At 40.8% G+C, this 15,281-nt stretch overlaps 1 protein-coding gene across 4 annotated transcripts in view; it reads left to right on the plus strand.

Annotated features, from left to right (window-relative positions):
* The window catches only part of LOC124606604 (poly(U)-binding-splicing factor half pint), a 120,007-nt gene that overhangs the window by 84,886 nt on the left and 19,840 nt on the right, over window positions 1-15,281 (plus strand). For all 4 annotated transcript variants that reach the window (XM_047138600.1, XM_047138592.1, XM_047138616.1 and 1 more), the window contains 2 exons: window positions 10,530-10,641; window positions 10,804-11,055. In XM_047138600.1, coding sequence (XP_046994556.1) covers window positions 10,530-10,641; window positions 10,804-11,055 — 364 coding nt within the window. The remainder of the gene's footprint in view (window positions 1-10,529; window positions 10,642-10,803; window positions 11,056-15,281) is intronic.

The raw sequence follows: 15,281 nt of genomic DNA on the forward strand, positions 1-15,281 counted from the left end.
ACAAAAAAATAATAGTTAATACTGTTGCAGTGAAAGGACACAGATCAAACCTTGAAATTAAAGTGATATTAGCCCTGTAAAAATTTGAAATATGGTAAAATGAGAGTGAAACAGTTCAGTTTTTTTAATGTGTATTACTCATTCTGTATATTTAGTAGAGAATATAAATTGCTGCATTACAGTGAGCTATATATCATTTCGCATCACAGTAAATAACACAAATTAAGGAATGGCATTACATACATATATCATATGACAACTCTTATTGAAAATTTATTCAAATTTGAAGTGAATTTGTACTATCCATGTTTGGAACAAGATTTAATACTATTTCCTCTAGCGCTTCACGAAATTGTCAAACTTTTAAGCTGAGTGGTAGCTTGTAGTTTATTTGTTGTTTTCCACATATTGCCTAAACCCGGGCCGCTGAAACATTGCACTTGACGTTTGCGTATGAAGTTGGCAGCATAACAGAGTAACTAGTGAAGAACGATAGGCGCTAGGCGTTCAGCGTGGGGCGCCAGCCAATCGCAGCGCAGTGAGCACTGCTGTTACTCACGTGCTGTGACGTCAAAGTTCCCGCGTTGCCGGCTTTGTTTAGTGAATGTGTATACAACATGAATTGTATGTTGTTTACCGCTTGTTTTTGTTGTACTGTGTGCTATATCTTTGTGACTTTTGTTACGTTGTGAGTGTACATACTTGGAAAATGCCACCGAAAAGACTTCGTTCATCTAGTGACAATCCTTTGCGTCGAGGGGTGCCGCTAAACAGCCAGGCACTGGAGTTAATACTCAGAACTCGTGAGTTTTACGAGCAGGAGAAAAACTACGTAAGCATTCATGGACAGCCATCAATTCCTGCCGACAAAGTGGTGGAACGTACGTCGAAAACTCTTGGTATTAGTGCAAGAACCGTAGTAAGTAAGGGAGTATTACTACAAAACTTGGAAGATACTGAAGTGAGCCGTAATGATTCCGAGCTGTCTGGATCAAATAATACATTTTTATCAACCGCGGGAAAGAAGAAAACGCGGTCTAGTCCTATCACAGATTCAGATTCTTTCCAGACTGATGCAATTTGTAGGCATGTTTATGCTTACTACAGCAGAAAAGAGTATCCGACTGTAGCTAAGTTATTAATCACTTTAAAAGAAAGTGAACTCTTCAGGGGTGGTAAAACATCACTAAAAATTGTGCTAAAAAATATGGGTTTCCGTTACAAAACGCTAGACGGACGCAAAGTACTGTTAGAGAGGGCACATATTGTTACCGCTCGTAGCATTTTCTTGCACAAAATTGTGGGCAGAGACATTCATTCCATAATTTGGCTAGACGAAACGTGGGTTAATGCCGGGGAAGCTGTCAGTAAATGTTGGACGGATAACACACCTAGCAGTAGCAGCCATCAGCCGACGGGAAGAGGAGCTAGATTAATTGTGGTCCATGCAGGCTCCTCCAGTGGTTTTGTCCCTGACGCACTTTAAGTTTTTAGATCGAAAAAGACTGGTGATTACCATGAAGATATGGATCACACACGATTTGTTGAGTGGTTCAGGAACCTTTTAAAACAATTTCCTGTCCCTACAACAATTGTAATGGACAATGCTCCATATCATTCGGTGATACAAAACAAAGCCCCAACCACAAATGTTCGGAAAGAAGTTATGGTGCAGTGGTTACAGGCTCGAAATATTGCAGCGGATATGAGTATGACAAAGGTTCTGTTATATTCTCTTGTTAAAGAAAATAAGCCTACGACGCCTACATATGTAGTAGACGAAATTGCCAAGGAGCAGGGTCATACTGTAATAAGGCTGCCACCATATCACTGCCATTTCAACCCTATTGAGTTAATATGGAGTGATGTAAAAATGTATGTAAGGAACAACAACAAGTCCATTACAATAATAGAGGTGGAAAAGCTGTTGCGTGAAGCTCTTGTGACTGTGGATGCAGCCTCATGGAGAAAAAAAGTAGAGCGCGTCGAGAAACTTTTACGAGCAGCACAGACGATAGAAGGCATTATCAGTGGCCATGAACAATTAATGATTTGTCTTGCTGATGACGACGATGAAGACGGTTTTGGCGGTGAGTCGGACAACAGTGACGATGGAATTGCGAGCTGGATGGAATTGCGCCATTATCCCTGTAAATTGGTGAGTGAAAAATTACTACTATTGGTTATTTATTGCAATCTCGGTTATTATTTATTTTGTAAACTACGTACATTATTGATTTTAAAGTACCAGTCGTCAGATGCTTGTTTTTTGTATTTCTTTGCTCCGTTATCGAAAGGGTGCGCATTGTTATGCTTTTACATGGATTATTATACGGTTGTTTACTTCCTGTCATTGTAGTACAACTTAAAACGAGTTTTTATATTCACTGTAATTGCTCAATCGCTTGCATTTACGAGACGGGACGGAAAACTGTATCGTCTGCTGTGTGTATAGAGGCTGCTGTTGCAACATCGCTATTACAGTATAGCCAACCTAACTAGACAAAAAGCGAACTGTCAAGTGCAATGTTTCGCCGGCGGGGGTATACATTTGTGCTTTGCATACCATGTGACTGAGCAGAGCTTGATATCCTGTTGAGTTCTGCTGTGTGTAGGGATATCATGGTCCAACTCTCTCTTCTGTTACTATTGCTGGTCATTTCTCACATTGCATAAATGATATTTTGCTTATAATAATGCTGATAATATTGTGCTTATAATAATGCATGGCTTACTGAAAAGAACTTGCATATCAGTGTGTGTGTAATTTGTGCTCACATTAGTCAACACTAAACCCACTAGAACGTAGGACTTAAAGAGATGGTGTATCCAGAAGTAGAACTATATTTGGAGTCATGAACAGTGGCAGTTGAGTTTAGGCTTGTTCTGGCTATCTACATCATGACTACTCCGACAGCCAATGAGTGTTCAGTAGTGTTCTCAGCCCTCTGCTGTGAATGTTGTAGCTAATGTGAGCTGTAAATGTGGTTGTATCGAGTTGTTCAGTGAATTTCTATTTCATTTGTTGCAAGTTGTCATCACTGATCGCCGTGGTAAGTGATAAATTCTGTATAAGCAAGCAAGAGACGTAACTTGCTGGATATTTGGTTCCTTCAAGTGGAAATCATGTGCATACCACAATTGTCACTTGGAATTGTCAACAATGGGATTTCTGTCTGTGGCTAAACATGTGTGAACCGCCAACTGTTCATGGCTCAGACGATAGTAAGAAATCACTGGATTTGTTTTCAGCATAATTTTGGAGGAATTGAAAGTAATTTCAGAGCATTACTTACATGGACTCTGTTGTATGACTTGATTTTAGTTTATGGATGCCCGGGCAAGGCTTATAAAAAATTTTTGATGTTTTGACACCTATTGTTCAAATGATTGTTTCGATGGCCTCTGGAAATATTGCTTCCATTCTAATATAACAATGATATGGAAAGAAAAGATTGTTGCTCACCACATAGAGAAGACCTTGAGTCACAGGCAAGCATGATGAAAAAGACTGCTGAAATATTAACTTTCAGACAAGGTCCTTCTTTTGAATTGGAAAATGCATGTGCATACACACAAGTACAACTCGTACACACGTTTACTGTCTCACAGCAATAGAGCCAGACTTTGACTGCATCTGACATGAGTTACAATCTGCTGGGGGGGGGGGGGGGGGTGTATGATGGGGTAAATGAAAGTTGTAGTACCTTTATCCTCTCTTCTCAGAGTAGTTTTTTTTGTCCGGATCTTTCCATTCCACCTCCCTGCCGATCCAACGATGGTGAAGATCCCGGGAATGCTTCCGCAAGTTCTCTTTATTGCACTACTAAATAAATAGCCACACTTCTCACAGACAGGGGTATATTTTCCCCAACATTTTCGTTATTACTTTTCACAACACAACTAACAATGGCTACGGCAATACCACTCTCTTGAGTACATTCAAACATCCGTATGAGCATAATGTAGGACCTGAGAGAGAAACCAGAAAAACAACTATCACTCTTTATTTGTTCATCAGTGAATTTGAACCAGGTGATGCATTTAAGATTCAGGGTGTTTTGAAAGAATTCCTCTAGATGGCCCATGATGACGTTAGCATAGGATGGTGTCATGTGGGTGCCCATTGCTGTACCATGGATTTGTAGGTGATGCCTTGGAAGGAGAAGTACTTCACAGTATTCACCTTTTTGCATCTTCAGCTCTTTCTTGCATAAAAGGTGGAACTTATATCTCATAATAGTTCGTCATGGTGACCAGGAGGGAGATTATAGGTTTGGAGTCAGTTGAGTGTTGGGAAATGTGTGGTGTGGTGTGTGGTGTGTTGTTGTCGTCGTCTCTCCCCCCCCCCCCCCCCCCTCCCCCCCCCCATTAGGGATGTTAGGAGGGAAATGGCATAAACAGTAGTGCAGACTGCTGCCAGAGGACCTCTGCCAGGTAATCAATCTCTGTGGTCCATAACCACAGTTTTGGAGCCTTTGTCAACAGATAGCATTATAAGGTCAGGATCAATTTAGATGATGGATTTTGGTTCCTTCTGCAGATGTAAGGATGGTTTCCATGTTGAGGGATTTGTGAAATGATGGTGCAGCAAGGTTAGAGGTCAGAAAATTCTGGGTTCTTAAAAGGAGTTACTATTGGATGGAGGATTGAACTGAGTTATGCAGCATTCAGTGTTGGTTTTGGATCAGACCTGATTGGTTGGGTTGGTAACAGAAAGGTGTTTCTACTGCAGGGGCTTGGGAGAAGGAGAAAATGTCTGTAATAAACCCCTGCAGGATTGAGTTTGGGAGTGGGGCAAAAGGTAAGGCCTTTGGAAGGGATTGAGATTTTTGGAGAACAGTTTTATGACTGTGTTTCAGGACTGTTTAGTGTCTGGATTGTTTGGTGGTGGGGTGTGGTAAATGTACAGATCTACGAGCCAGGGTTTGGTGGCTGTGAGGGTATGTGAGGGAGGTTTGATTAGACTCTTGTAGACATTGCGGATAGTTGTGTAGATGAACTGATAGGGAGAGTTTTTTTTGAGGTGGCATTGTACGTGCAGCTCTAGTTCCTGGAGGGCAAAAGTTTGTCTTGGATGTGGGATGTAGGAATTTGAGATTACAGAGCAGCAGAATTTTATGGATGGAGAGGAGATATTGCAAGAAGGTTTGGACCTGACTTATAAGGTTTTACAGGACTCAGTTGGTGATAGCTATGGGCTAATGGAATTTGAGCAGATAGATGTCATTGTATAAGAAGGGGTTGCTGCTGGAGGAGAGTAATTTGATGGTTAGGCCCAAGATCCGTAAAAAAAAATAAGGTTGGGCAGTAAGCGTTCTGTACTGCCATTGGCTGAGGCTGTGACGTCACGAAGGAACCGCCGCTGCCTCTGAACAGCGCTACAAGACGCAGCCCACGCATTTAAGCAATGTATTTGTGAAATGTTTCAGTTTCTACAGAAATAGTAAAAGGTAAATTGTTATTCTGCTATTTCTAGAAAGTTACTGCTATATTCTGTAACTTGTCCAGCTTTTAAACAGACACTGCTGAGTGCTGACTTGAATAAAATCAAGTGTCTATAGATCAAACTGTACAAAAATAAGTGCAAAGTACAGTCTGGTTTGCAGTTCTCTACGAAGTAAACTCTCGAAATGAGCATTCAATTTTCTAACTTTGGCTCTGGGAAAAGTGTTAACTTGGAGACAAGCTCTATGTAACGCTCATTTATATTCTGTTTACATCATGCCTACAAAAACACTTTCATTTTCACTCAAGAAATTATGCAATTGCCTTATTTGTAGGAAGCATTTGAATTACCTACCTGAACTGACACACACACACACACACACACACACACACACACACACACACACATATTCTTAATTTTCTCACATCTCAAACCTTTGGCTTATATTTTTATCAAGGTGGCTGTATAATGTTTGCCCTAGTTGTTAAAATTCACTTATATAAAAGAGCATTGAATCAAAAAAAGTGCTGCAAAATTCGATTTACAGGAAATAGTGGTAAATTGACTTACCGAGTCCGCCGTTCAGCAAAGTTGGTATGTAGTGTGGGAAACAATAAGCCAATCCTTGACACTGTCAGTGTAGAGTCTTGCTAGTTGTGAAACACACAGTCAGAGGACCTTCACTTCTATCACTAAGTTTATATATTATTTAACTTTCACAAATATTGTTTATTTACATTCTAAAGCGATGACAAATACCACGTCCTTGCTTTCCGTTGCTGAGCGGCAACTGCTTTCTTCGACTTGTCCTTTGCAGACAGCCAACGCAGTCGGATAAATGTTCTCGTCCTAACGTAAATCTTAATAATTTCTGGGTGAATAGTGGGGAATCGCTCGGTAAGTATAGCACACAGGTTCTTGATGACACCAGTTTCCCTGTACAAACTGTCGTGTCCATGGATCTGGGCAAAAATTAATTCAAATCTGCTAATTGTTTCGAGCCACATTTCTGAAGGCACAAGCAAACCCCCACGAGAAAGCATGCCCAGCCATCCTCTCGACGTCTCCTCAGGCAGTGTCAGTAACTCTCCAGTGGGTGTGGCCGGTGATCTGTCATACTGTCTGCATCGATAAGCTACATATCCAGCAAGATATTTAAATCCTTCAGTGCTACAATCGGAAGCCAGTGACATTGGAGGCACATCGGATTCTCCTACTCCAAAATCTAAATCTTCTATCTCCTTCTCTCCTTCAACCATTGCCAACGCATCAGACATATCAGGCAGGATATTGCCAAAAACAGTTGCAGTCACGAATCTTCCTTCTTCATCAGGCTCAACAGACGATGCATTTGAAAGTGGAATATCATGAGCGTTTGCTCCCAACAACAGCAGTCTTATCCGGCTCTTTACCTCGACTGGCGATGGATGATCATAAAAACGTCCAGGGCCTCTTATAAGAGAAAAAAAGTTCTCCAAGCAGTCTTGATTTAATCTTGCTGTAAGAATATATTCAATATTATAAACAGCTAAGTCACTGAACAGACCCAAAAGTGACCGAACAGTTTTCAAAAATCATTTCTGGAAGGGTAGGAGATGCTTTGAGTTGCCAACACGCATCTTGTCACAACACTTCGAAAATTTACATAGGCACTGTTCTTGGGCTTGAAAATTGACACCAAATCCACAGGCTAGTGATTTATTACTTTCTTTTGTCCTTGAATTAAGTACATCGAAAGTCTCATCCACCATCTGTATGAAATCACTGGCGGGTCCTTCTTCAGGCATCAAATACCGAATCGCCTGTGCAGTTGTACTTGATAGCAGCTGAGCTGCTAAGCGTACTCGCTGTCGCTCTCTGCCCTTCACTGTAATGTGTTGCTGACAAGGGAACCTCCCCATCGCACCCCCCTCAGATTTAGTTACAAGTTGGCACAGTGGATAGGCCTTGAAAAACTGAACACAGATCAATCGAGAAAACACGAAGCAGTTGTGTGGAACTACGAAAAAAATTAGCAAAATATACAAACTGAGTAGTCCGTGCGCAACGTAGGCAACATCAAGGAGAATGTGAGCCTAGGACCGCAGTGGTCCCGTGGTTAGCGTAACTGCAGAACCAAAGGTCCTTGGTTCAAGTCATCCCTCGAGCGAAAAGTTTACGTACTTTATTTTTGCAAAGTTATGATCTGTCCGTTCGTTCATTGACGTCTCTCTTCACTGCAATAGGTTTAGTGTCTGTGTTTTGCAACCGCACCGCAAAACCGCACGATTAGTAGACGAAAGGACGTGCCTCTCCAATGGGAACCAAAAACATTTGATCACAAGGTCATAGGTCAACCGATTCCTCCACAGGAAAACACGTCTGATATATTCTATACGACACTGGTGATGGCATGTGCGTCACATGACAGGCAAATGTTGTCAACCCACCTAACTCGTACACTTAGCGAATGGGTAAAAAGATTCTTCTACCATGCCCGATTTAGGTTTTCTTGTGGATGTGATAATCACTCCCAAAAAAGTGACGAAAACATAAGAGTTTCTCACATAAACTGAAAATAAAAAGTTAAACTTTTCGCGCGAGGGAAGGCTTGAACCTAGGGCCTCTTGCTAACAACGGGACCACGGCGCTCCTTGACTCCATTTGTCCTTTATGTTGCCTATCATCCCATGGACTACTCAGTTTGTATATTTTACTAATTTTTTTCATAGTTCCACACAACTTCTTCCTGTTTTCTCGATTGATCTGTGTTCAGTTTTTCAAGGCCTCTCCACTGCGCCAACTTATAACTAAATCTGAGGGGGGTGCGATGGGGAGATTCCCTTGTGAGATAACTTGGGACATATTTTCATCTCGCCACTGTCCAGAACTAACAGTTTCTCAAACACAGTTTTTGCCACAGCCTTGTTTTCCAACATTATTCCTTGATCCAGCAAGTGGTTCCTTAAGAGTTTGAGCAAATGGGGAACGTCAGCAAACACCCACACACGTCTCAGAGAATCACACGGGTGTGGAAAACAAGTATTTTCATGAGTAATGCCAAGCTCCTTCCAGACAGAACTATTCTTTGCACCCATGTCTGCTACTGCAGCCACAACATTGTAGCAAATGCTGGCCAGGGAAACAATTACTTCGTTCAAGAGTGCTGCTGTCATCTGAACGTCAAAATTGAAATAGATAGGTTGCTTCCACGTTGCAAACAAGCCTCGGACCATGACAACAAGGACATTACTGTGAGGTCCAAGAATCCTATCATCTTGCTGATCGTAACAAATTCTACTGTCAATGTTCATTTCATCAAATGACAAATCACAAATACGTTCCCTGTCAGTCAGTGTTGCAGCCTGCATTTTCATCATCACTAAAACATCCTTCAAAATTCCTGGTTGGCAACTGAAACTGCGATTAATCCAAGAACGCAAGGTTGACACTGCAGGTAGAGGATATCCGAGTTTTTCTCTAAGGAAATTGTAACTCTTCTGCGACAGAGCACGTAAAGTAATAGACTTACAAATGTCCTCTTTGCCCCATCGAACCCGTTTTGAACCATGCAACAAATTTCTAATTTGATTGGGTGAAAATATTTTGCCCAGTATTTGATTAGTTTCATGAGACACAAGTTCCTTTTTATTCAATTCTTCTTCGTGCAGATGTCGTTTCATTGAGGACAGCTGACCTCTAAGATCTTTATTACGTGCTCGCAATTTCATGCACATGTTCCTTAGATGAGCATTTCTCCTCTGTAGTGACGCTACAGAATTCTGTAAAGTGACTTTATGTGGATCACTACAAAGAACTTCATCTGTAAATGTATACTTGTCAACATTCCTCTTCAATGGTGAGAGCTTCTTTAAAGTCTCTAGGCTTCTTCTACGAATTTCACATTTGTTAAAACGTTCTTTCCTTTCTTCTATTGCAATCGGTGTGTCATCACTGGCGCTACTACCACAAGGCAAATTGCAAGACGGATACGCTTCACTCTTAAGGATTAGTTTCCGCGGTAAATTTAACAGTTCTGAACGTAAGTCCCAGATATAATCTGTTTCCTTGAAATGACGAGAGCATATTCTAGCGTTCCCTACGTTCACAGGATCTTTCCTAAAGCATTTTGAAAGCCAAACCTTTTGCAGACTTCCATCACGTGGGAAACAATGCAACACTATTTCAGTCCCTTTTGTATTGTGATTGTGAGAGTTACAGCCAACAACAGCACAACCTGGCATTGCTTCCACACACTGAAATACTTCGGACAAACACTCACTCCGCAAAGATAACCAAATGGAAACGACAACACGCACGAAACACAACACGGACGAACCACGACAACACAAAGCTCAGACGTACACTTCGCGCGCGCCAAGAGCTGTTCCTCAGTGACGTCATGCGCAGAACGTCAGGAATGGGTTTGCTTCTGCGCAGCAGTTACTGCTCCCTCGTGGTTAGGCTATTCGGAGAGGGGGGGGGGGGGGGGGGGGGGTTAGTCATCAGTGCAGGAACAGTATGTTGTACTGGATTATGGCTAGGGATAGAGAACCTTTACTGTATTGCTGCAGATGGGAGGAGCAAGGACCATTGCCTGTGTCTCTAATAGACGTCTGTAAAAATATTCCAGTGGAACTTGAAAAACTGCTGAAGGAACCTGTCAAGTTCTCCTAATGACATTTACTATTATGGCCTGGTGTATGAACAAGGGTTTTGAATGTTCCACTCGAATTGTTCTAGTGAAATGTTGGAAATGCATGAATAGTTTGAAAATGAATGGAATCATTTTAAACTAGTCGCCATTAAAGACAATATGCGACTGAGACAGAAATTAAACAAATAATGCATATACTTAGTAGCTGATCCTTTACAACACCACAGTGTTGAAAATACACTAAGGTGTCTTTTTCTTGTCAGCCTTAAATCCGAAATGGTTTCGTAAAGAAGTGACAGAAAATTAATCTTCAGCATGATTCCATAAGTTACTAAATATGTAATAAGGGACTGTAATTGAAATTGACACAGAAATGAATATTTCATAAATTGCTAATTATGTAAGTGCTTATTAGTGGATCTAATGTGAGACTTGTGGTTTCAGGGTACATCAGGAACAACAAGTATGATGCCAACTGCTGCAGCTGTGGCAGCTGCAGCTGCCACAGCAAAAATTCAAGCAATGGATGCAGTAGCAAGTAACGCTGTAGCATTAGGTATGATACAAAAGTTATTGATATTTCAACTGGGTTTTCAGCTCCTAAAACTATTTCTGTCATGTAAACATTTGTTTTCAAATAAATTCTTACTATGTAGTATAAATTAATGGCATGTGTAGTGTGTGTGTGTATTTTTACAAGAGAAAATTACTTTCACAGGTCTCTCAAAATTGGGTGGTGTGGGAACATCACAGTTGCCTATAATACCTAATGTCCCTGCAGTGCCAACAGTGATACCAACACTGCCTTTGCAGACAGTCCCCACTGTGCCAGTTATCCCAACTGTAGCCCCAACTGCACTTGGGCAGGCACATGCTGGTGTATTACCAGCAGTTATACCACCTCCAGGCCTTGCCATACCTCAATTCCGGCCTCAGGCCGTTACAACACCAGTTACTGCTACAGTAGCAGGTTGGTAATTTGAATCTTTGTCATTGCTGCTGCTTGTATTAAAGTTTGTGTGCATCCTTAAAATATATATATTACACTATTCTTATATGCAAACAAATTGTGTAGTGTTTACTTCAGGTTGCATTTCGTAGCATGCTGTAGAGCAAAAAATTATCATCTCTAATCGTCAGCCGATATACTTTATATAAAGGGTAGAATTTGGCCTGATTGCTAATATGGTATCTATAACCAGCTTGTGTGCATGGGCAAGGGGAAAATCATTGTTTCATCAAATCGGTTTAGTTTATGTCTCATTGATACACATAAGCACATATTTCAGTCCGAAGTATGGATATGGAATAATTTTGTCTTCGGGAAGAGTGGACCATTGTGATTTATTTTTTTCCCGGTTTTCCTACATTGGTTCAGTCAAACATAGGAAGTAGTTAGGCCTGTTAAAGTGGTGGGGGTGGGGGGGTGTCAGCCATTCTTTTATTTAACCCTTTTGCGGCCATGTGATTTTCAAGGTATCAGCTGAAAAGTGCCAGGCAATTTTGTAGTCAATTGCAGAAGTTCGTTGAACTTACCATAAAATCTGAACCATTTATCATAGGACCTTAATTTTTTTCTTTTATAGCTAGTACCTTCAACTACAGGAATATGAGCAGAGTACACTATTAGGCCTCATACTTCTAAAGAACACAATATTTGTATTAGAGTTTTTGTACGGAAAAAATTAAAAAAAGTTTAAAAAATCAATTGGCGTATCATTTATTGGTACACGTTTGGGGCCTGATAATTCCAAAAACATGAAGCAGTAAGGAGCAGGATTGTCCAACTCATCAGTTCCAATTTCAGCAAACTTGTCGCTGGCTGCAGTCATTTCTTTAACATCGTCTTCATCGCTGCTGGGTGCAGATTCAGCTATTGATGACTCACATGCTGAGATATCACCACTAGACCACTCGTATATCAATCCACTGCCCGAAAAGCCGTCAAAATCGTTATGACTTTCACTACTTTCCACGGTATACATCGCACTCAAATGAGACTTCTTGCTTGGCTGAGCCATATTACCTTCGAAACAAACGAAAAACAACCTTGTGTTTGGAAGTCGAAAATATTGATTATTGCCATCAACAGTCAAAACGAAGTACTTGGCGGCTATCTTTTGACCTTCGTTTGTCTTCATGACATCGATATACCATGATCTGTGCCTCACTTTGAAACAAAAGTGCGCATAAATGGCAGTGCGATTAGGTTGTACCTGGCACTTTTCGTGCGTACCGCGTGATCCGATTACATTATATTTGGCACTATAAGGATTAACCATCTATCCTGTTAGGTTACTGTTTCCACAGCTCTTCCGAATACTTCTCTGGCCACTACAATGGGTGGGTTTTGCCCAGAGTTTAGTGCCACGAGCAATAGGAGTCAGTTGACAGATACTCTGTAAAGTTGTTGTTGTGGATGATTGTATGAGTCTTTCATGAAAATTGACTCCTTAAGATGATTTGCCAGTGGGGGCACAAAGTTGGTTAAAAGCAGTGGCAAATAGTATCCTGTGAAATTTGGTTAAAGTGGAGAAAGCTAACAGTAACAATAAATGGTTATCATCAATCAGAAACCTTGTGTAAATTCTCAATTAGTGCTGGATCCCACTTTAGGGCAAGAGAGAAGGAAGAGATTGAAGACATGACAAACGGTGAGGTTGTAATAGAAGGGAAATTGCAATCTCCACTGCCTCGAGATGACTGGGTTGTTGTTTCATCTTAATCATCATCATTCATCCCCATTACAGTCGGAGGAAGGCAATGGTAAACCATCCCCGCTAGGACCTTGCCTAGTACAGCAGTGCGGGTCTCCCACATCGTCCCCTAGGCTCTGTCGAGGAGTATGAGAGTCCTTCACCACCACCACCACCACCACCATCTGAGTCAATAAAATGACTTTAGCTATTTGATTTAGTGCTACATTAAATTGAGACCTGCCTTTTAATTTATGCCAACTCTTTATTTTTGTCTTTTATCGAGGTTTTAATTACTGCAATAAAATTGGTTAACTAGGTGGGAAAGCTACGTTGTTGTTGTTGTCTTGAGTCCAGAGACTGGTTTGATGCAGCTCTCCATGCTACTCTATCCTGTGCAAGCTTCTTCATCTCCCAGTACCTACTGCAACCTACGTCCTTCTGAATCTGCTTAGTGTATTCATCTCTTGTTCGCCCTGTATGATTTTTACCCTCCATGCTGCCATCCAGTACTAAATTGGTGATCCCTTGATGCCTCAAAACATGTCCTACCAACCGATCCCTTCTTCTCGTCAAGTTGTGCCACAAACTCCTCTTCTCCCCAATTCTATTCAATACCTCCTCATTAGTTATGTGATCTACCCATCTGATCTTCAGCGTTATTCTGTAGCACCACATTTCGGAAGCTTCTATTCTCTTCTTGTCTAAACTATTTATCGTCCATGCTTCACTTCCGTACCTGGCTACACTCCATACGACTTCCTGACACTTAAATCTGTACTCGATGTTAGCAAATTTCTCTTTTTTGGAAACGGTTTCCTTGCCATTGCCAGTCTACATTTTATATCCTTTCTACTTCGACCATCATCAGTTATTCTGCTCCCCGAGCAAAACTCATCTACTGCTTTGTGTGTCTCATTTCTTAACCTAATTCGCTCAGCATCACCCTATTTAATTCTACTACATTCCATTATCCTCATTTTGCTTTGTTGATGTTCATCTTGTATCCTCCTTTCAAGAGAGAGTCCATTCCATTCAGCTGCTCTTCCAAGTCCTTCGCTGTCTGACAGAATTACAATGTCATCGGCGAACCTCAAAGTCTTTATTTCTTCTCCATGGATTTTAATTCCTACTCAGAATTTCTTTTGTTTCCTTTACTGCTTGCTCAATATACAGATTAACATCGGGGAGAGGCTACAACCCTGTCTCACTCCCTTCCCTTTCATGTCCCTTGACTCTTATAACTGCCATCTGGTTTCTGTACAAATTGGTAAATAGCCTTTCGCAAACTGTGTTTGACCCCTGCCACCTTTAGAATTTGAAAGAGAGTATTCCAGTTAACATTATCAAATGCTTTCTCTAAGTCTACAAATGCCAGAAACGTATGTTTGCCTTTTCTTGATCTATCTTCTAAGATAAGTCGTAGGGTCAGTGTTGCCTTACCTGTTCCAATATGTCTATGGAATCCAAACTGATCTTTCCCGAGGTCGGCTTCTACCAGTTTTTCCATTTGTCTGTAAAGAACTCGTGTTAGTATTTTGCAGCCATGGCTCTTTCAGCTGATAGTTCGGTAATTTTCACATCTGTCGGCACCGGCTTTTTTTGGGATTGGAATTGTTATATTCTTCTTGAAGTCTGAGGGTATTTCACCTGACTCATACATCTTGCTCACCAGATGGTAAGAGTTATGTCATGGCTTGCTCTTCTAAGGCTATTAGTAGTTCTAATGGAATGTTGTCTACTCCCAGGGGCTTGTTTCGATTTAATGCGGTAATTATCTGATTAGTTGACGATTTTTCCCCTCAGTTTGCCATTTGAAAAATACAGGGTTGTCTTAAATTCACAAGGTAGACATTTTTACGTTCTGTAATAGATATAGGACCATCTTACAACTGCAGATGAAGCTTTGGCAATTGAGATCATTTAAAGATTTATTATGAAGAATTCGGAAATATTGTGTAACGTCACAAAATTGCTGACACTTAAGAGCGCTCACTCCTGCCACTGGTGCAATTACAGCCAATGTCTAATTTGACTATAATTTATTTTAATGGACTATTAACATTAGCGCCATGTCCAACTCTTGTTCAGACGCTACGCAATGTAGACTTGCTGCTGTTGCGCAGGACAAAGATGTTAAGAGGGTTATCTCCATGACACTTCATTGAGGAGGTTAGAATCTATTCTAAACTCCTTGTAGTGCATAGACACTGTTCCTTTTTTAACAGTGAATACTTTTTAATTAGCTCCATTGAGCAGTGTGTAACATCAATTTCACCAAATATATTATACTCTAGCAAAAGAAAAGACCTGGCCATTTTTTTGGTAGTGATGAAAAGAGATTGATTGCAACTAAATCACCTTCTCAGAAAGCTACCTTTTTATTTGTAGTCAGAATTTAATAGACTTGAATTTAAAATTGAACAAACACTCAACAATAATATACATTTCTGCAGAAGACTGTAAAAATCTAGATGGGGTCAGTGGTATACTAACATGT

This window comes from Schistocerca americana, chromosome 1, assembly GCF_021461395.2.
Source record: "Schistocerca americana isolate TAMUIC-IGC-003095 chromosome 1, iqSchAmer2.1, whole genome shotgun sequence".
NCBI classification, from domain to species: domain Eukaryota; kingdom Metazoa; phylum Arthropoda; class Insecta; order Orthoptera; family Acrididae; genus Schistocerca; species Schistocerca americana.